At 32.2% G+C, this 23,462-nt stretch overlaps 1 protein-coding gene across 1 annotated transcript; it reads left to right on the top strand.

Moving 5' to 3' along the window:
• Window positions 1-7,025: 7,025 nt before the first annotated feature.
• Window positions 7,026-22,806, top strand: LOC148621057 (uncharacterized). Its single transcript, XM_088575067.1, has 10 exons — window positions 7,026-7,211; window positions 8,935-8,986; window positions 10,703-10,761; window positions 11,443-11,522; window positions 14,922-14,995; window positions 16,491-16,561; window positions 16,798-16,904; window positions 17,897-17,961; window positions 19,095-19,189; window positions 20,782-22,806. Exons 1-10 carry the CDS (start codon window positions 7,121-7,123, stop codon window positions 20,940-20,942), a joined length of 855 nt encoding a protein of 284 aa, XP_088431193.1. The 5' UTR covers window positions 7,026-7,120; the 3' UTR covers window positions 20,943-22,806.
• The last annotated feature ends 656 nt before the right edge of the window (window positions 22,807-23,462 follow it).

The following is a 23,462-nucleotide window of genomic DNA, read 5'->3' as shown; positions in this document are numbered from 1 at the left end:
ACCACATTAAAAAATAGCCCAAAAATGGCATGTATGCAATTGTCAAAACCTATATATTATTTCTTCTTCCACATAATAATGGTTTATTTTATGTTTTTTTTTTCTGTTTGATAGGATCATATTCGATACTTTCAGGGTATTTTTATGATCAATAGTTATTTTCATAGTCACAATTTACCAAAAACCTCTGAAAATGGGATTTTTGAGATTTTACTCAAACCACCAAAAGTTTAGCCCTTCTCCTCTTACACTGCAGATAGAGGAGATCAATCTGTGATTAAGTTTACGTGAAAATCTGTTAACCTGTGTAGGAGTTATTGACCCTTTTTGAGATTTTTGAAATATTCGATATTTTTTTCTAAATCGCCTGAAACTACTGGACAGATTTATATGGAAGTTTATACCATTATTTATTAGGGTTTGCTGCATAAATTCACCATTTAATTTGTTTATCTATGGAAAAACACGACCATTGTTTCTAGAAATAGAAAACAGGGCTCAAGTTTTCCAGTGAGCGATTCGGGATCCCAGGAGCCTCAAGTTTTATTCTGAGTGATGCACAATTATTTATTTACACAAAGTATAGAAGAAGTAACAACTAATTTCTTATAACTGAAGTATTGTGCCATACGATGCTCTGTAAATTGATGGCGTCAAGATCTGAGATCATCTGAAAAGTAAATTTAAGGGACAATCTAATTAAAATTAAATCATACATTACGTTACGCTTGGCACATGTCAAATCGCAAATTTTAAATAGATTGTTAAAGGGAATTCGACTAACCTGATATGACCGTATTCTAACTGATACTCGCTCAACTTAACTCAGGGTTTCTTAAGTATTGGGACATGAAAATAATCAACCAATAACAATGGCTTCCCTACCCTACAAAGCCCCCGTACAAAAACATTCAATTTACCTTCCCAAAACTTATCCGCAACTATCCAAACACTAACTCCAACAAGTACAACAACCAAAAACCTCCTATTACTAACCCAAAACTACAAAATATAAACCAAAGCTTCCAAGCTTTCTTCAAGTATACATGAACATCCACACAATGTTTCATTATTTCCATTAATATGATACACAGTTCATGATATTTCCCTGTATTCTTTGTTTAAATATCCAATATTTGCCTCCATTAGATGAAATAAAACTCTCAAATAACACATTTATTAACAAAACATGGAATATTATCTTTTCATATAACCTAAGCATGTACATAAACTGACAATTGAACGGTATCGGATAGAAATCGACCCCGTGACATAGTACGTGTTGCGTTGAAAGTAACCAATATTAACTTTCAGATTGACATAGGAGCCATGGCAAACCTCTGACCACACACCTATATTGTAAAATAACCAAGCATCTTGCTATTATGGCATTTGTCTCGGGTTAATAAAAGTGGAGTCCGTGCTGCTTGTTTTTGATTTTTTACTTATTGATGTTGTTTCGTCTTTTGTTTGTCTTGTTTTCTTGTTAACGATTGTGTTTCTGCACCTCGATTTATCCCTTTCTCGAATGACACTTCGGTTTTTCTCGTACTTCTTTATAACGCAGACAACTTGATTAAGACCAAAAATACGACAATTTTAACTGAAGTTTAATTATCATCTGCTTTCGAAATCGTCATAGGTTACTTAAAATATCTTCTCGTAAGTTGAGGTACAATTCCCGAAGATCGTCTGTGTGTTTCGGCATACTTAAATAATGGCGTTCTTCCATGATGCAGCTGAACAGGTTAGTCATCAAATCACTGCACAAGGAATTATCGAAAGGCTCTAATTCATTTTTACAGATTATAATATCGTTTTCATTCATTGGAAATCCATAATTTACTGTTTTAAATGATGTTGGCATGAAGTAAAGCATAAATGGTCTACCAGCATGTCACTTTGGAATTAGGAACAATCGAGGAAAGTAAATGTTATTATTTCCAAAAGTCTATGGTCATTTTTATGATTAATTCATTAAAAATAATTTCTGTTCGCATCTACGTTGAAACAAAATTTGACTGAAATTATAAAAATGTAATAATATCATATAATTAAGATCTTGCAAAAATGTTAATAATATAATAAACTACGATAGCAACATCTCTTTACATAGATAATTATGACGTTTACAGAAATAAATAAATAAAGTTCATAATGACTCATAATTTGTTTTAGTGCAACCAGTTACTTTAGTAGCTGTACAATAACTCAGAGGAGACATAGATCGTTGACACATTGCTAGTGATCGACCATTTTGGCAGGTTTCATGAAAGTAAAATTTTGTAGACAAGCAGGTAAGAAAAAAATGTTCTGAAGCCAATTACAAAAATGCTAAATTTTGAATCACTGATCATTAAGAGCAAAGGGCTCGTCAATTTGCAAAATTTATGAAAATAGCGTATTATTGTGTGTAAAATGCATGCATCAAGATGTGTTTTTCAAGGGATGTTTAGCACACCCCTTTCGTAGTGTTTCTCTGATTACGCTGATGTTTCTGGTCCGATACTTTCCCATTTTAATGTACATAGTCTATATTACGTAGAAATTAGAAATGATTTCTTCAACCATACAAAAACTGTTTTAATTTCAAATATGAAATAGGTACTAGACATAGGTAGTGTATACTTACTACCCTTAAGCAGAAAAAAATTGTTTCATACTTTGCAGTAATTGCCAGTTGACAAACAAGTCAGGTATCCTTCTATAGATAACTAGAAATACTGTGAGCAAGTTCATTTTGGCGTCATCCAACAGTAATAGTATTCCTTCATCCACACCTACTTAATATGATAATCAACCTTCCTATAAAAATTTATTAATATCCCTTGAGCGGTATAGGAGTCGTCGCGCGTACAAGGTTTTCATGTAAAACCCTTAATTTAGATTATCTCCCTTTGGAGTCCTCCCACAGTAATCATATTCTTTCATCACATCTACATAATATTTAAGATACCCAACCTTCCTATAAAATTTCATCAACATCCCTTGAACGGTTTAGGAACAGTTGCGCTTAAATGGTATTCACATGTAAAATCCTATAATTTGAATTATTTCCCTTTTGAGTCCTCCGACGGTAATTTCTTTCATTCATGCACATCCAACCTTCCTATAAAGTTTCATCAAAATCTCTTCTAAGGTTAAGGAGGAGTGGCGCTTACGATGTTTTATCAATTAAAACCCTAATTTGGATTATCTCCCATTGGAGTTTCATTCCTTCATGCACATCTACATATGATACCCAACCTTCCTATAAAATTCCCTCAAAATCGCCTCAGAAATTTCAGGAGGAGTTGCACCAACAAGAAATGTTGACAGCCGGTCCGACAGACAGACATGGTAATTCCTATGGTAACTTTGTTTGTGGGGTATAATAAAAAAGTATGGTTTCATAAATTCAACAGGAGGTAGGGGTCACTTAGGATATATGTGGCCCATGGACAACAAAGGAAGTCAAGATTCAAAATTGCGTACAATTTAAGAAGTACGCAATAACAAAAATGTCGAAATAGGGAGCCAAATCCAGTATGAATGAGTTCTACTGAAGTATTTCAAATCGTCTACCTTATTTTAGCTATACTGTGCTACATGCAAGTAAAATGTAAATGTAAAGCTAGGAATGAATTAAAGTCTCATTGTTAATGGGTTGCCAATTTTAACAAATAATTATGACATATAATTCGCGTCAGACATGTGTCGCAATATTTGTTCTATCATTCTAATAAAGCTGAATATCTTTATCAAAACTAGAATTTATTGTCGCTAATTTCTGGGTTAGACCCGTTACACACAATTCAAAACTTGCAGTGGCGGATCCGTGGGGAGAGGGTGCAAGGGGTTAAATTGGCACCCCTCCTTGTTATAGGGAAATTTGCTATTGTCATTTGTAAAATTGACAAAAAAATGTAAACAAATTTCCTAGCACCCCCTTTTTCTGAGGAACTCCGGCTGGCATTCGTCTTTTTCAAAGTGTCTGGATCCGCCCCTGTATTTCACCTTAAAGGTCATGACTTTAAAACTTAAATAATCGATTGAAAACAACTACAAACAAGTACTATCTTAAAAAAAGATAGCCGACGCAGTACAATTTGTTTTCTTTTACTTATAATTTTCATCAGGAAATAACGCATGGCACGTTCAATTTCGTTTTTCGAACCTCACTAAGTTATCAGTATTTGGCCAATCAGGAAACAGAATTTTGATCAGGTGCCTTGCGTTTCCATGGAAGAGCGTCTTTAAGGTCAAAGGGTAAAAAGCGAAACTATACCGACTGCGTCGGAAAAAAATCATTTAGATGGCTCCAATATGCATAGGATTTATATATTAATGTATTGAGAAACTTAATTGTAGATCTCCTATGTACAAGCTGTAAATAGCTGAACGACAGTTAAGGTACAAGTTATATATTTTTGTTAGGTTGATCATTCATGATTGTACAAGTTAAATTTCGGTCGGGATTGATCGCCTGCATTATAAATGGTGCCTTTTCACGTGACACATCTTCCAAGAGACATCTACGCATAGTTTTACTTAACTAAGATTTATAAAATATACGTTTTTTGCATATGCTTTATAAGTGATTGTTTAAACCCTTTATCGTTAACCCTATATATTTCCTAATATAGTATTTAAACAATAGTATCATACCCCTTACAAGGTTGATGCATAGTGTTAATATTTTTGCATTATTTTGAGGATTTGAAATGAACAACGAAACTTCTTAAATTCTGTCCTCAAACTTCTATAATATAATAATATTAATTACAGATATATTTTAGATACTATCTGCCGACATGGTACACCTTTACATATGCAAGAATGAGGGACAAAATATGGCTGCCAATTATGTTTGCTCCCTGGAGTTCCTCGGTTACCTGAGTGAATGTTAGAATACTTTATAGTGCATTTTCAAAAATCAAAATAGGTTTTTTAATTTTGGTGCCTTTTGTTTTTTTAAGTTGACCCATCTTAATTTTATCATAACAGAAAGTAAAGGAAATTAACAAATCAGACGCATCAGTGGTCCACTAAAAAAAAATAACATGAAGCAACCGAACTCCCAAAAATATACATGATGGTATTAATTGATACTTAAAATAGTGCCTTTATCACACTTTCCAATAATATTAATTAATGTAATAAAAACGATTTAAGTTTTTTGGGCCTCAGGTTATTTATGATTGAAAATATGTTATTATTGAGGCAGGTATCCCAATGGGTGATGCCTGCAAATATTTTCGATGGTGCACGTGGTTGTCGGTAATTCTAACCATTTTCATTTGAAAAATAATCCTAAAGAAGGAATAATAAAATTGATGAAATTTTCACCCATGTGTGTTTGTTGTGGGGGAGGGGATAACTTCAGTGCTTGTGAAAACCCGAGACACTAAATGTCACTTCCGGATTGAAGAAACTATAGTAAAACCAGAAGTAAATTTATATCTATGTACATGTACTTTCTTCCAAAGGCGCTTAATATCTAATTCAGACCAATCTACAAGTGTCCGTATATTGATTATAAAAACGATAATTTATGGAACTTATTGAATTTATTGCGAAATCACCCAAAATGTATGTCTTAAATTGAATTGCATACACAGCATTATTTGGAGAATGTATTCTAAAAATCTTTACAGTTAACGTCGCAATTTGTGGACACTGTTGCATTTTAAGTATAATATTAACGGATATACTATACAGTGAAACTTCTCCGAATTAACCGGTCACCACTGGGACAACAGGAAATGGGCTGTTTATAGAGGTGTCCAGTTTTGTGAAAAATAGCAATGCATTCTAAATGTTGTCGCCTTTTATGTGTTCTATAACCCTACACGTTGTCAGTTTGCTGGTTGAGGCGTGTTAATTGCAATTCAAAACTTTGTATATATGTATTTAATTAAAAGTATCCGCATTTACGTGCAATTTTTGTACGAATATAAGACATGCACACACATCTGCAAATATGTTTTCATGTCTTTTTAACAATTTACGAGTTGCATTTTTTCGAAACTATTGAACGAGTGATCATAGTGGTATATGCATTAAAAATGGGGAGAATAAACCCTAAAAACACAAGTGCTGAAAATGATCATCTTTATCTTCAAACAAAATGACATTACTTAAGTATGGTTCTGCCTAAAAAAAATAGGCAGGGGGAGGATTCATCCTATCTTAAGATAATCAATAAAACTTTGTTAGGTCCTAAAAACAAATCTGCGTATGTTCATGTGCTTGGATCTGTTACATATCGTGAAATAATTTTTGCTTGCTTTTGGTTGTTTGGATCTGTTACACTAGTATCGTGAAATATTTTTTGACTGGTTATAGTGTAAAAATTCTGGCTGAAGTTTTCTAGTACTTTTTCTGTAGTAGAACATAACCGAAATGTAAAGGTTAATATCTACAGTGGGCAACTCTCATTTGCACTTTTATTTTTGAATACAGTTTCTATGAGGCCTACTTCGAAGAATTTCCAACCCAAAAAATATTTGGATTTTCCTATGTATCTTGACATGTTTTTTGACTGGTTATAGTGTGCAATTCTGGCGGGTAATTTTCCCGTACTTTCTCTGTAGTAGAACATAATCATTTTTTAAAAGTTTTAATATCTTCAGTGGACTACTTTTATTAGCATTTATATTTCCTAATACAGTTTCTATGGGATCTACAGAAAGATTTGCAATAAAAAGTATTTAGTATAAAGGAATGCATGAATCACCTTCAAAAGCATCTGCCTGGCTTTAAAGCAGTGCTGTACTTACAATAGGTACATTTTAAAAAAAAGAACAAAAAAGAAACAAACAAACAAACGAGCAAACAAACAAAGACGAAGACCAAGGAGGAAACCAAACAGACCAACAAAAACAAAAACAAAACAAAAACAAACAAAATAACAAAAAAACAAAACAAACAAAACAAAACAAATCAAAACAAAAAATAAAAACGAAGACAAAAAATAAGAACAAAAACGCTTTTCATTATTACGGAAGCACGGAATCGATTCGTGTTCATTCCACCATTGTTTATCTTTTTCTTTGTATATTTTTCACCCGGAAGATAATTTTTTTACACATCAACAGAAAACAAGTTTCGATCTGCGATAGGCAGTCTTTTTTACAACATGACAACGATGTTCGATAAACTACCTCCATCGGATATTGTAGAACTTTCAAGAGATGATGGTTCGAATCAAGCAACTGTTCATCTATTTGGTATGCCATTTTTTACGTAGAGAACTATTACCGAAAATACTCCCGATCCGAATACGGCACCAAACGCAAACGCCACGGGGCAATAGAAATAAAGTTTGTGGCGAGATTACCGCTACAATGCGGCTAATATTTTTAGCTTTTTTATGGAATGGCATGGTAGCTTACTTTCAAGATCAGATTATTACAGCATTAGATCCTTGCCCTTGGCCTTTAATACCTTTGGCCTTTTGGTTTCGGCGCTGGAGATACATTGTATGTTTTTGTTTTGACCACCACCAATGGCATACATGCCAACCTTTTTGGAACCAAAAGTGGTAGGGTGGCTGGGGGGTTTTCTCCCAGGAAATTTTTTCATCCTGGAAGCAAAATGCTGCATCCTGGGCACCTTTTGGAGGATAAATGACACCTGTTAAGGGGAGTGAAAACTTACCAATTTGTTCATAATATTTGCCCATCTCCCCAATTTGTTTATGATGAAGAAAAATGCTGTATCCTGCTGGGCATATTTTTGAAAAAAAGGACAAAATATAAGAACTGTTCAATGGTTAAAAATTTACATTTTTCTTGTTTATATTTGTTCCCCGAATTTCATTTCAAGTGAGCAAATAGCTGCAAAGGAACAAAGAACGGGGTATATACTATGTCAGACATGCGTTTCACTCCCCTTTATTAAACTCCCCCAGTAATGGCAAAGTCATTACATTATGGACTCAACCATAATGTAGAGTTGAATTAAATAAAGATAAAAAAAATCGGTAATCATTTTTGAAATTGGTAGAAAAAGGTAGGTACTCTGCGGTACTGCTGAATCTCCAACTTTTTGTATATATCTGACATATCAATGTCCAAATAAAAAAGAGGAGGGTTGCAGGGTCAGAGAAAATTTGGACAATAATAATAGAGATGAACATTTAAGAATGAGGCAGGTGTACATATTCGTAACCTGTTAGAGAATTAAGTTGAAGGAATAAATATATATTTAAAAGTTTCCTTGGGGATGTTTTTCCCCTCTTTGTTTCTTCTACCAGTAATAGACATTGATGCTTCTTGACACTTCTTGTGTCTAATTAGTGAGACCATTATTACAGGTACTTAGTGTTCACAGTATGGATTTTTTGGCTAAAACTAGAAAGGACTACTTTTATGGCATTGCCTCTGTTACATAATTTTTTTTAATCAGCTTTTTCTGGGCTGCCATCTAATACAAATTTACATCACGATTCATAATCAGCATGCACATCTTTTAATGTACTCATGGCAGAGTTACTATATTCTGGTTATTCATGATAACCAATTGATTATCCTATTTCTCATTTAGATTTTCTCATGATTTTTTTTTTGTAATATTTACATTTTATTGAAAATATTGTAATGGAAGAATTTATATTCCAAATCATCAATGCATGATGTCAAATAAAGTTATTATGTCACAAAAGGAAAGTGTGATGAAGTTCTGGCAGGATAAAAAAAATTAAAGTCTATGAGTAAAATTACAGAATTTATATCGCATTCGGATTATCACCAGTGTTGACAGTAAAAATGATTACTTTCTATTACTGCAAATCATTAATGCAGATCATTTCTGAAATATGTCACTTCCGACAGTACGATTTTGAGCAATTCACATTTCAAAACATCTACTTATACTTTACATTGCTGATGTTCTATTAATTTGAAGGGCTCCTTTTTTACAAAATGTATAATATGAATTGATATATTATAGGTGCAACAATATTATCATGGAAATGTAGTGGAAAAGAAGTACTATTTCTCAGGTATAAAATCACTAATGAAGGCTCTTACATGTACATACATTTAGCAGACCCAAAATAAATTTTATTATTTTTCTGTGTGATAAAGGTATGGCACTGGCATTGTTGTTGTCCTTCAACACTTTGTTTTCTTATGATAATTTGAGCAGTACATGTAATTGATGGTCTTAAGGAGGTAGATCTAGCTAGGGTAAGGACATCTTGAAATCAGTGGTATGTTTGTATCATATTCTATTTCCAAAACCTATCAAGCTTTCATTTGAAACAGATTGAAATCAATTCTAGCTACTTTGATGCTTAAATAAAATTGGTGTAAAATGCTGAATACAAACGTTCCAGTGATTTTTAAGAGTTGTGTCCCTTATCCTAAGTCTACCTCCTTAAAGTTGATCTTTTTTGATTGGATGGCCATTACCTGATGAACAGATTTTAACTTTCTGTTACTCCATAGATGTTTGAACTTTCATGTACATGTACATATATACATGTAGAAAATTAAAAAAAATCTAGTTACATGTTTGTCCAATTACATGTTCTCATCTTACTGTAAATAGATTACTTTTCATGCTTGCTAATTTTTATGGATTCTGTCAAGTGAACATATTTGTGGATATCAATTTTAATGGTTTTAAAAAATGATCAGCATTTAGTCATTCATTTTAAAAATCAGTTTTTGGGATACAGTATTTTTCTCCCCTATCTATCCACTGCAAGAATGTTAAAAATTTCTACCCCGTGAGAACTAATGATTTCACAATAACTACCTAAAAGCAATGAAATACATGTACCTATTATTATAATAAAGGATGTTACACATGGATCGACGCTAACAGTAGTCTGGTAGCCCTGTGCCACCCTAATTTTGGAGTGGACTACTTGAAAATTTTCGTGATAGTCCTATAGGCTATCTAAATTTTGTCTTATTTTTCATAAGATCTAAGAACAGAACCGTTATTTCCATCTGCAGACTACCTGTTTTACCTCTGAAGTAGTCCTGTTGACCATCAAGCGTATGAAGTTATTGTCAAACCCTGATGTAGGTTAAGGTTTCATAAAGGTGACTCTTAGGATAATTAACAAGTGTGTAACCTTAAAATGGGACATCATTATCAATTTATAAGGAAGACCAACTCCATTCCCTAAAATGAAATATTTTATTCATTGTAATATGATAGAAGCATTAAAATATAAAACAACAGCTGTTGATTTAATGATGAAGCTGGTGATGATAGCATTTCAACCTGCCTAGTTCAAAATATTGCGAAAACTAGTACTCCATGAAAACTAATGCTTTACAGAAACCACCGAAAACATTTTATCAGGTAATGATCATTCTATTAGGGAAGGCTTTATTATTCAATTAAATTCTGTATTTATCTACTCTTAGTAATGACAAAAACAAAACAAGAATTTGTCTTGTTTCCTGCTATCAGTAAGAAATAAAATTAGAATAGGTAAGTAGGGAAATTATTACATGTATCTTTCATATATATATATATATATATTTTAGATTAAGTTAATGGGGAAGCAATCTAGACTTTAAGGATGCTTGAGCTAAAATGACCATAAAATAGTTAGAGTAAGCAAAAAAGATAGGAGTATGTAGGGTAGCAGGAAACATACATTTTTTGGACTTAATTATGAATACCAGTACATCTGTTTATTACATGGAGATTAGGTACAAGTATACAATCTCACCGCAAAGGTTCATACTTTCAGTGACCAAGCAGTTTTTGATAATAAGAAGGCCATAAGAGGAGGTATTCCCCTTGTTTTTCGTAAGTATTTCTATAGATTGAGGAGATCAATATTTAAAATTGCTATGAAATACAACCATAAACTTTATATGGCTGTAATGACACACCTACGTATCATGATACAAGGGTGATCATGAAGATATGGTTCATTTCAGTACAATACACAACAGCATGTTGTCTTATATATTTTCTTCAATTTGAAATAAAAAATATTCAACAGGTCTAAAAATGATGAATTTTGTTAAAGACTTGTTTCATGCTTTTAGTCTATAACTTTGATCTAAACAAAACTAATGAATTTTTATCACAAGACATCCTACTTTACTATTTGCATAGTTATTTCACCATTCGCTTGAAAAAGAGTTATATTTAGACCTGTATCGATTGTACTGAAATCTCAGTTGAATGTATTGTATAGTATCATGATATATTGATACTGTGATGTATCGCTTCATCCTTATTCATGGAAGCAGTTGGTTGACAAATCCTTATTTTTTGTAAGAGTTATTGCCATTTCAATTAACAAAAATATTTCTTTATTGTTTTCATTCTTATCACATGCATTCATATTTCCCAGGATATTTTTATAAATTGTTGCAGGATGTGGTGGTGAACATTAGAATGCTGTTATTTTATCATTTCTTAGTATCTCTCTTATATTCTAATATTTGAAATGGAAAGAAGCTATTTATCTTTTGATAGCATGCTTTGGACCTTGGGACAAAGGACCACAACATGGTTTTGCTAGAATCAAAAGATGGCAGTTAGAATCCCCTCCAAAGGTAAAGTTATACACAAAAACATTACTACTTTTACCATTCATTTGAACAGTAAAGTGCCACATGTATACACTGATAAGTCATGTTTTTTAGATGGAGTGTTTATAAAATGTTAGTTTTATTTTGTAAAATTTGTACCAAGGAAAGGTATTATTTGTCAAAAAATTGTTATATTTATGATATGTACATGTATGTTCTATAATATGTTGTATGTGTATGTAAACTTTTATTCATGAAGATCAATATTTGTGGCTTCTCAAAGATAATTAATTTATCAGTTTTCCTCTTGTTCTTTGTGAAAGAATTATTTTACAATTAATATGTAGCTATGATGTTATGAGTTGAACATGACTTCATTTTTTGCTCAAAGTACAGTCATGTAGTTTTGCTGAATCTAATTTTTTTTTAGACCAAAAAAAAAAACTCAGAATAAGTGTGGAAAAAAAAGATAGCAGTAGTTAAGAATTTGTTGAATTGTACATTTTTAGCTCACCTGGCCGTAGGCCATGTGAGCTATTGTTATCACTTGGCGTCCGTTGAGGACGTTGTCATTGTCTGTCATCATCATCGTTAACAATTTCTTCAAACATCTTCTCTGAAGCTACTGAATGGATTTGGATGAAACTTAAGATGGTTGTTCCTTAGAGTATCCTGCACAAAATGATGGTTTGAATTTTTGATCTGTTAGAAAAACATGGCCACCATTACTAAAATTGAACAGGAGTCAGACAGCAGATTTTTGCATACAGTAGTGTTCGCTTATAATGTACAGGCTTATAACGAATTCAGGTTTATAATGAATAAGAACATATTTCCCAGTCCCATTGTTTTAAAACTAATGCATTTCGTTATTGATATAACGAATTCGTTATAGCGAAATCAGGGATATAACAAAGTGTTTCTTGGGGCCCGTTGACAGATTTATCACTGAAGTTTGCCTGGATAAAACGAAGGGTCAATTTAATTGTTATGTAAACATAGGACACCAGTTGTCTGCTACTCACGGTAGTTGCTTAATTAACACTTTCACGGTTGATGAACACACAGTTAGAACTTGTAGAAGATCAGCCAATCTTACCTGTATTTTTGTTTTATTACTCATTAAAATATCAATCAAATTATGACACCCAAGCCATTGAAAAAATTAGCTCAAGAGCATCCCAGATTGTGAACTTTTATCACTTTTGATTTAATGATTACGTTGTTGGTATTTCCATCAAAATGATAGTTTTTCACGCTTTAAGCGGTCGAATATGCTGTGTATATTACTGCAGACTCGAAAAGGTTTGATGAATAAAATTCTTAACAAAATTGAAATTCCAATATGAATAGAAAGGAAACTGAGCTCGATAGTATGTAACAATTTAACCACATGATGCTTATCTTTGTTCGGGGTCTCGCATGGGTGCCCCACTAGATGGACAGATTAGTACACTGATAAAAGAGAAAGTATGCAAGTTTTTAAAAAGAGTTTATAATTGTTTTCATTTTTATTCATCATTTATAATGAATACACATTACAAAACAATTATTTAATTTACTGTTAGAAAAAAGCATCAATATTTCAATGTCTTAAGCAATAATACTATTTTAAAAAAACAAAAGGGGAGATAATCCTAGTTTTGAAAAAAAGTTTCTGATATAACGAACGATGCATATAACGAAGTAACTTAAGACAGTCCCCTGAGATTCGTTATAAACTAACTCTACTGTATATCTCCAAAAAAGTTAGGTTTAATCAAATTCTGACATGGGTAAAAGTATTAAGCATGGTGAGATCTATCTGTTGTCAAAATTTGGTGAAAATCTGTTGTCCCATGTTGGAGTTATTGCCCGTTTTTTAAGTTTTTTTGCTGTTTTTGATGTTATTACTGTAAAAAATCTTCTCCTCAGAAACTGCTGTACAGAATTCAATGAAAGTTGGCATTTTTGTTTTATAAGGTATCTTCAACAAAATGACTCTGTTAAAAAACATGGCTGTCGTTACCAAAAATAGAACAGTGGGGTCAGACAGCAAAATCTTGCATATATATCTCCAAGACGGTTAGGTTTAACCAAATTCTGACATGGGGGTAAAAGTATTCAGCATGATGAGATCTGTCTGTGGTTAGATTTTGGTGAAGATCTGTTTACCCATGTTGGAGTTATTGCCTTTTTTTTTTAGGTTTTTGCTGTTTTTGATGATATTACTTTAAAAAATCTTCTCCTCAGAAACTATTCTGCAAAATTCAATGAAAATTGACAATTTTGTTTTACAGGGTATCCTTAACAAAACGACCTTTTGGATTTTTGATCGCTGAAAAAACATGACTGTCATTTCTAAAAATAGAAGAATGGGGTCAGACAGCAGATTTTTGCATACATGTCCAAATCCATTAGGTTTAGTCAATAGCTTTCAATTGCTGAAATGATCCTTATTGTAAGGCTTACAAAGTCTCCAATGAATCAAATGGAGTCAAAGTTGTCTGACAACTCCTTGTTAGAGTTATTGCCCTTGAAAGGCAAAAATTTAATCTGGTCAGCAATTTAGGCTCCTGAGAGCCTCTTGTTTCATTGGCCAAAGCATAATTATTTTAAATTGACTGATTTTGTTGGAAGTAGTAAGTTTAATATTCCTATTGGAGCAATTCTTACCCTTTCCAGTTTTACCAAAGTTTGTTTGCAAGCCGTTTTCTGACATGTTAAACTGTTGATGCTCTTGGTTAAAGTAAGCAAATTTGCAAAAAGTTATGAACAAAATATTAGACATGGAAAATGCATTTATTATGATGTCATTGATAATATCCAAAATATTTATTTTTCCTTATGTGATTAACACTACCTCCTTTAAAAGTGATATAATTACAACATTATGAGTGGTAATAATCACACTGTTGCAGGCCTGTGGCAAGCAAATTTTATGACAGGCAATTAATTCCAAGTCAAACAGCTTGACCACTGAGTCACATAATTTTTATGTTTTTTTTTAAACGTATATAAGTGCAAATAGTGATAAACTTCACATTGGACCAGGTCAGTTGCAGTAAAACTTACCCACATGACCAGTGCACATTTTCCTAAAAAATCTCAAGTTGATATTTCCTCAAATCCTCAAACTCTTCCTCAACTCAAATTTATTTGATATTGAAGATTTGAGGAAAATTTCAATTTGAGATTTTTTATGAATCCCTGGCCAGTTGGACAAACTTCCTTTTTTCTACCCCTGTAAGAGTAATCAAGAAAACCAAGATTCTAGTGGAAATCAAAAGAATGTAATCCAGGGACAAAGACCAGACATGGAAAACAGACAAACACAACAAAGAACATAAAGTAACTAAAATAATACATACAAAATACAAACATAAATGAGTAACTCAGACTTGTATTGATAATTATGTCATGATTGTTTGATTATTTTTACAGGATGAAAATGGACACATGACCTGTCAGCTATGTTTATGTGATGATGAGGACACGAGAAAAATGTGGAGCTATAGGTATGTTTTATGTCTCTTTACAGACAAGGACCTCCTTAATTTTAGCAAACATTTTCCTGTTGCATTAATAGTAGAATAATAATTGGAAAGAGTGAATAACAAAAATATTATCATGAGAATGCCTAGATTTAATTAGAGTGCTGAACTTGTTATGTTCACAAGTTAAATCCTCAAACATTCTTGGCACGAGTGATAATATTTTGGTTATTCACGGTAACCAATTGATTATCCTATTTGTATATAGATTTTCTTCATAATTTATCAATATTTTCAACATGAATTTTAAATTCTGTGACTGGCATATTGATATCAAAGTTGTGACCTTTTGGCAGGAGAAAGTCCAAGTGTGAAATTACCGAATTTATTTCACAGTGTGAATTATCGAATATGTTTACTCTGTGGAAACATTTTATAAAGCACTGCTATCTATATAATTACATGATTTAGCATATTCTATATACATATATATGAATACACAGCACTGCAGCTATCAGTTTGTTATGATTTGACCTAATTATCACAAAATTTATTTTAAAAGGCAGTTAAAGATTCAATAATTGTCAGAAAATGCTTGACTAGAAAAATCTCTGACATCAATAAGATTTCAATTATTAATTACAGAAAATATTAAAGATAACATTAGGGCATAGAGTTTGTGAGGGCATAGGTAATTCATTTGATTGAATTACCATTACCCGATGAGCTTCCCTTGGTAATTAATTGGATAATTAATAATGAGATTTAATTTCCTATCATTTCATATTTTGTATTTTTATCTATTTAAAGTTGTATAGAAAGTTTTAATCTCTTTGTCAATTGTCCAAGTAACTACCTAAGGAAAGTCATCAGGTGACAGGCATTGAATTGAGTGAAGATGAGTTAAATTCCCTGAAGTTGGCCATAATACTTGCTGTAACATAGGTTCTTATAGACATCACTCTTTATTTTATGATGACGAAAAATGCGCCAGTTCTTTAATTTTCAAAAGAAAATTTGCATCATATTCTGTGAAACAAATGATTGTTGTTGATCTATTTGTGATACTTATGATTGGTATAATTATAAATACATGTATAATTATTACTAATGAGTAGGGGCTTTATTGCAATTATGTGCACATTGTCAATCTCTCTGCCTGTCCATCTGTTTCACTTTTCTGTAACAGAATTCTCAGTTTCTTTAAGAGAATGTGCTTTGGTGATATTTGGTGTTTTGCTTTTGTGTGAGGATAGCTTGTACAGTGTGTCCCAAGGTTTCTCGCTAAATATCTGCTTCCTAATTACCATACAACTGATTGAACCAATTCGGAAATTTTGCCTGCTGAAGCAAAGTGTTGTATTAGCATACTCATAAAATATGTCTTGACCATTCAAATATCATCCTAGTAGCAATCCTGAAATATCATACAGTGTCTGAATTGGTTCTGATGACAGAATGGGTTGGAAGGGGGTATTCTTAGATAGCATGCAACTTCTTGATTTTTTTTGTTTTTCAGCTTTAAACTTCTGTATACAATAGAACTTGGACCAACGTCACTTTCCATGAGACTTACAGTATCTAATACAGGTAGCATTACACACAGAGACTTGAGGTCATGAGTCAGATCCATTAAATGGGGATTAATTGCATTAAAATGCTGTTTTAACATTTTTTTACCATTTACTAATTACTATCCATATACTTAAAAATATTGTATGATAGAAAATTTAAACTTCACATTGTGGTGTTCTATTTTTCTGTAGAAAAATTATATTGAGGTATTATAATAAAATAGATTGTAATACTTTTTTATGTTTTCTCAGGAAATGAAGAATTTGACTTTACTACATTAATGCATACCTACTTTAGAACTCCTGATATTTCACATGCTTCTGTCTCGGGCTTAGAACAGATTTCATATGTAGATAAGGTAAGAAGTTCATTGTGATGGAACCAAGGAGAGGGTTCTAGGGATTGAACCCCCTCTTTTGTTGAAAAGTTTTGTTATTTTTGTGCCAGTTTTTGCCAAATTTGAGCAAATTATAGCTGTAAACCTTTTTTCACTTTCTGGATTGGAATGCCCCTTTTCTAAATTTCTGGATCTGCCCCTGAGCACTTTTATTTGTTCAATAATTTACATTTTGAAATAATTGCCATTTAAATAATTCTTGGTCAAGAATACTAATTTACAGCGCATACAGTGATATGTTCAAGGGATAGAGATTTAATCTTCATATACACAGATATAAATACATGTGGATTGACAGAAACTTTTAATTTCCCTGTCAGTTATCTAAGTCCAAGGCAGTTCCTTGTGTGATTGTCATTTAATCAATGAAATACCAATTCTATCCCCTGGACATTATCATTGTATGTGCAGTAATGCAATAATGAACAAACTTTATTAAATAACTATAGAGTTTGAAGATGAGTACCTCATATTTGAAATTATTTCAATATTTTTAATATTGAATTGTGGCTGGCTTGTGAATGCAATAATCTTTACTTGCATTATGGAACTGTTACTACAGTGAAACCAGTCTAAACTGAATCTCTTTCAGAATTTAAATTTGTTTGGTTTAGAGTAGAGTAGACAGGTTTGTATGAGGTATGATTAATTGACTCTTTTTTGTGATTATCTGATTACTAGAACAAATAGTCCATGATTAGTTGATTACATAGCACTGTACTTGATTACTTCAGAAAATATATACTGATTACCAAAGCAAATATTTTGACAATCATGGGAATACATTTGCAAAGACTTGGTAATTATGATATTACTGGGTCCTATCCAATGAGGGGAATTTGTCACTCAAACAGTGTAAATGCATTTGTCTCTTTTGTATTGATATTTTTCATTGAAACATCAGAGTCTCTCTTTTACTAATATCACACTGTTTTTATCTTGACAAATCTTAGGTCGATGGTGGCAAAGAAAAGTTAGAAGAAAGAGAATACGTACACATTCCTGAAAATTATGACAGGTGAAAATTTATATAACAGTATCTTAAATCTATTCTCTCAAAATGTGAAAATGAGTTTTTTTTTAATATTCATACTTACTGCAGATGATTTAAGTGAAAAAATGTAAGTATGGATTTCGACTACATTTCCTCCCATTCAAGTGTTGAGAGTTGTTATTTTTTTGCATTGATGTAGTAATATGAAATGGGCAGCTTAAGTACTTCTCTGTCTAAGAATCAGGCAAAATGTGTTTAAGGTGTTGCACATGATGCAAAAAAAAAACTGCAGAGGTTTTGTTGCCTTATCCAAGTATTTTTACCTCATAACATCAAGAATTAACCATCAAAGTGTTTGTAAAATTTGTCTTTATAAGATATTGGAAAGTAAAATTTAGTTAAATGCAGTATGGACAAATCCATACAAAAATATCTACATCGCAGATGCTTCTGGATAAATTTAAACAGTTTTTGTTGTTTTCTAGATTTATTGATTATATTTGAAGCAAAAAAGACCAAATTGAGAAAAATGATATGCAACCCATTGCCTGATTCTTACACAGAATGGTACTTAATTAATAATAAGGGAAAACCTAAAAACACGGAATTTATCTTTAGTGTGCATCAGTTCATGACTGTTTAATTTATCAAGATTTATCTCCCTTTGGCCACAATTGCTACTAGTCTATCCATTTCAAAAAAATCAGATAAAAATAAGCTATGAATTTCTTTATTAAAAACCACTTACTTGACAGATGAGGTACATTATAATATGTATTTTACTTGATAATGTTGAAAATTCAGACTGATGAAATTTTTGAAATTAGATTGGTTTATTGTAGTACAAGGTCACATGGCCAATATTTTTATCAAATCAGGACAAGAACATTTGCTTAATCAAACAGTCCTGCACACTGAGCTGAAGGTTTAATGTGCTAGCTTACAGAAGCAACAGCTTAGGGGAAGTCATGTCACCTAAATCAGAGACATTACTTTGACCTCCTGCGAGCCAATTGTCTCCGTTTTAACAAGATGTTGCTGAAGGGAGAAGACTTAAATCCTAGAGAAAATCTACCAAAAATGTTACATTATATTTATTACTTTTAAGAAAAAGCTTGTTTACTTGTCTTATATTTTTATTATTTTTCTAATTGTAGAGTATATAAAGGATGTCCAAGTGAAATCATAGTGAAAGGACTTATGGATGGGCATTCTGATGTTTCAATCAAAAGGCATAATTTGCCTGATATTGGTAAGTATATTTTTCACAGTTTTTAAGAGCAAGATTTTCATAGTTCTGTTATACAATAAATATAGAAAAATATAGATACATTGGTCATTACTATTTCCTTTGTTTTCAAGCCAAGTGTGGGTAGGTATTAATTGAAAGGAAGTAGACCTAGGGTAAGGGACACAACTCTTACAAATCATTGGAACGTTTGCATTTATTATTTTACATCAATCTCATCTATGCATCAAAGTAACTTGGACTGATTTTAATCTGTTTCAAAGAAAAACGTGAGAGGCTTTGGTGAAATTAAATATGATACAAACATATCACTGATTTAAAGAGTTATGTCCCTAACCCTAGGTCTACATCCTTAAGTATTTGTAAGAATCAGGCAAAATTGAAAAAATCAGAAACATGCATGACAAAACTCAATATTAATTCACCCTCGTATGCTTTCTCTATTTGAAAGGACCATTATTTGATCTTTGCCTCACTGGATTTGCTTGTAAATTTTTCAATAGAATTTTAGAAAAATAAGGTTTTTGACAGAAATTTCAATGAAATTATATCTCAATGCACCAACATGATATGGAATTTTTTTTCCTTGATACTGAACATGCAAGTAGTCAAATGACAGTTTCAAAATGATGTGTTTTTATTTTCATACCATGTTTCCCCCCACTGCCTGATTCTTACAAAGGCTGACACTTAAACTTCCGTTATTGTTCACAGGCAAAGTTACTGTAAAAGTACTTTAATTCGTGGATACCAGTTTTCATGGATAAAAGAAGAAACACAAGTTTGTTGATTCTTGAACTCATGGTTTTGAGGTTCTCGGTATACACTTCAAAGCAAATCTTTTGTTTGGGGACCATATTTCGTGGTTTGGCCTATTCTGAAAAACCACAAAAATTTGTACCCCACGAACAATAGTACTTTCACAGTAGTTAACCTGGATTGAGGAAAAAAAAATTAATAGTGAAAGAGTTAACATGGAATTCATGTTATATGAGTCTATTTGGGGTTCAACCTTTGTGGGCTCAACCTTTTGTGGTTGTATGAAGCAGTTTCCAGGGAAGCATTTTGATGACAAATATCATTATTGGTCTCCTGCCAGGGACTTTCTCCAAAAGGGTCTTTAGATTTGCAATCTGTCCATCCACCTGTCTGTCTGTTGGGCAAATCAGTTTTCCACACCTTTTTTAGTCATGCTGTTACACTTTTGCCAAGTTATGGCCCTTGAACTAAGAAAACTTGTTCCAAAACTCAGTTTCCTGTACTTTTTTCTTCATGTTTGATATTTGTTTTATACAGTAACAAGTTGCAGATCAAGCTGGTCTGTTAAATTTTTGCAGAGTTATTGCCCTTGGACTTAGAAAATTATTGCAGACTTAGTTTTGCAATACACTCACAATGCTTGTTTCTTCATAAAACCTACTGAAGTTGGCACCCATGAAAAAACCCACAATAGTTGTCTTCTGGTAGCATTGATAGAGTGGGAGTTGGTTACCTGGGTTTTACAAATCAATATTTACGAACATAAAGTTTCTTCAGGGAATTACAGGAGCATGGATTGATATTTTTTCAGTGCAATATGTTTCTTACTTTTACAGTTGTTTGGAATCCTTGGGAAGAGAAAGCAATAGCAATGTCAGACTTTGGTGATGAAGAATATAAACACATGCTATGTGTTGAAGGTGGATTTGTTAGCAAACCAATGACAGTTGAACCACAATCAAGTGTTGAATTTAGTCAAACTTTGTCAAAGTTATAGAAATAATTTTCAAAATTTGTTATATTAAAATGATGTGTATGTATAGGGGACTAACTTATTAAATGCTGTCTATTGACGGACATATTATGGTATACCACTGTCCTCTGTATGTCGCGACAGTCCACACTAAAATTTAAAAAATTCTTCTATATATTTATTATTCTTTAGTACAATATTTGACATCATTGATGGAAACCCACTTTCTTTTTTCCATTGTTTTCCATTTTTTTTCTTCATTTTATTGTTTTGAATCTTCAATTAAATACGATAAAAGAGGGATAGTTATAATCGTGTTTTAGCACAATTTTTTTATGATATATTTCCTTTCTATTATATTATTTCTATTATATTATACTGAAAGTATTTCTGGGTATTTTGTCTATGCATTTACATTTATATTCAAAATTTTAACTTATAAAGTAGCACTCCTGCTAAGAATCATGCAAAATGTGGTACTTATGTTTGGAAAGCCTACATATTTTAATTTTTGATGTTTTGTTTAAAATGTTATTGTAAACAGAAATTAACATATGACTTAATATAACCCCTGTTCCTAGTAGGTTTAAATTATGAAGAATGTACTATGAAATTCAACATTAAGGGAGATAATTCTGTAAATGACACTGAATCACACTGGAAACTGTTGAATTTTCAATGTGAATTATCTCTTGAGAGCAGACAGATTAGAATGAATGATAATACATTTCATCATATTCCCGACTTGTAGACCAACATTTTGTCAACATTTATCTCCCTTTGGAGCAGGTGTCTATTTGGAACATGTAAGGTTTTCCATCTGATATCGACGATACTTTAGAAAATCTCGAAAGTCAAAAGGGAATTTCTCCTTCTACTGACCCTACCATAAATTTTCTTTACCTGGGATACAAATGAAAATCATCCTTATGTAACCTACCAACAAAATGAAACACCCTGTAAATTTTAGAAACACCGTTGTGTTTGTCTGCTGGGGATTCCATTTTCATTCGAGTTACCTCTTTTTTCTGCACCCAAATCCGAACATCGATTAGAGAGACTTCGAAATTATACCTGCTCTTATGGGAGGTAACTCTGCAAAAACAGGATAAAATATGGCTGCATCCCGAGCTCCGCAAGTAGGGAATATACCTATGAAACAACTTAATAAGAAAAAATGTGTAGCCTTTTTTTTCACATATTACAGAATTTGTATGATTCTAACAAAGACTGTTACTTAAGAGACTGTCGATGTAGAAATCCATGACATGGTTGATACATGGTAAATTTATCCTGCTATTATTTTTGTTCAAATGTTATGTTAGTCTTTATAATGTCAGACAGAATATGGATTTTTCTGTATCAAAAGTGGTAGAGGCAGAATCTTTTTTTGAAAGTTCCTTAACATATAAACTAAAATTATGAACAGATCAATGAGTTATTTCCCTTTATTTAAAGTTTTTTTGTGGCTTCTTTGTAATTTATTTCATTCACATCATTTCAGCAAATTACATACATACATTCATTTTTTTAGGGGAAAAAAATGAGTACCGTGCAAACAATGAGTCTCTAGATTTTTTTCTGAAGACATTTAGGGAAGTAGAACCGAAGTTGTCAAAAAAAGACAACATCTAGCCATTTTTAACATTTGAGAAAGGAGAAGGGAGTGCACAGTTTACACGAATGCATGGAATACTCAGAAGAATATGGTAAGTGATGGTTGAAAATATATTTGAAACAAAATTTGGCATGTGGCCACCTACTGTCCTGGTCTTCTATATTGACAACCTCCAAAGATGTTAAGTTATGTATAATATTGTTATATATTATTGTTTTATTGTTAGCATACGCAGATTTAGATGCTAATAAATTGGTGCAATTCCTCGTATTAGTTTTTTATTTTAAATTACAGGGAATCCTATCTGAACAAAACCATAGATATAAACATAAACCTTTATAAAGCAGACGCTTTCTAAAATTCAATTATTTTACACCATAGTTAACAAAACACTTGTCTAAACCAAGCAAATTCTACATTCCGAAAGGGGTTCAGATAAGAACCAGGCCGTTTTACTGTATTATCCAATCCTTAACCCTTCACTGCATAAAGGCTTAAAACCGATTAAACTCCCACTGAGTGGTAAGGTCTTGTACTAACCTATAGAGAAGGTTTTGACAAAAATAACAAGAATCAACATTCATGACAATAATACCTGAACATCTACAAACCATGTAGAGTGTGATTTATGAGCCCAAAGATCACATATTTTGATAAGCTCACCTGACTCAAAGGGCCACGTTAGCTATTGACATTGCTTGGCATTCATCATTGTAGTCAGTAAACTTCTTGTCGGATTTTTAAGTTGATATGAATACCTTAGGTATCCCACACAAAGAATGTTTTTGGATTCTTAATCTGTTTATAAACATTGCCATCACTTTTCATAGAACGTAGGGGTCAAGTCAATAGTTTCAAGGTTTGAAGAGCTTTACACAAGTCTCCATTGTGTGGAAGTTGTAGGATGACTCCCTATTAGAGTTATT

This window comes from Perna viridis, chromosome 3 (genome assembly GCF_037379345.1).
Source record: "Perna viridis isolate PV_CMFRI_1.1 ecotype Kerala chromosome 3, ASM3737934v1, whole genome shotgun sequence".
Classification (NCBI taxonomy): domain Eukaryota; kingdom Metazoa; phylum Mollusca; class Bivalvia; order Mytilida; family Mytilidae; genus Perna; species Perna viridis.
The sequence above is the reverse complement of the archived record's forward strand: the minus strand, read 5'-3'. Positions and strand labels throughout refer to the sequence as shown.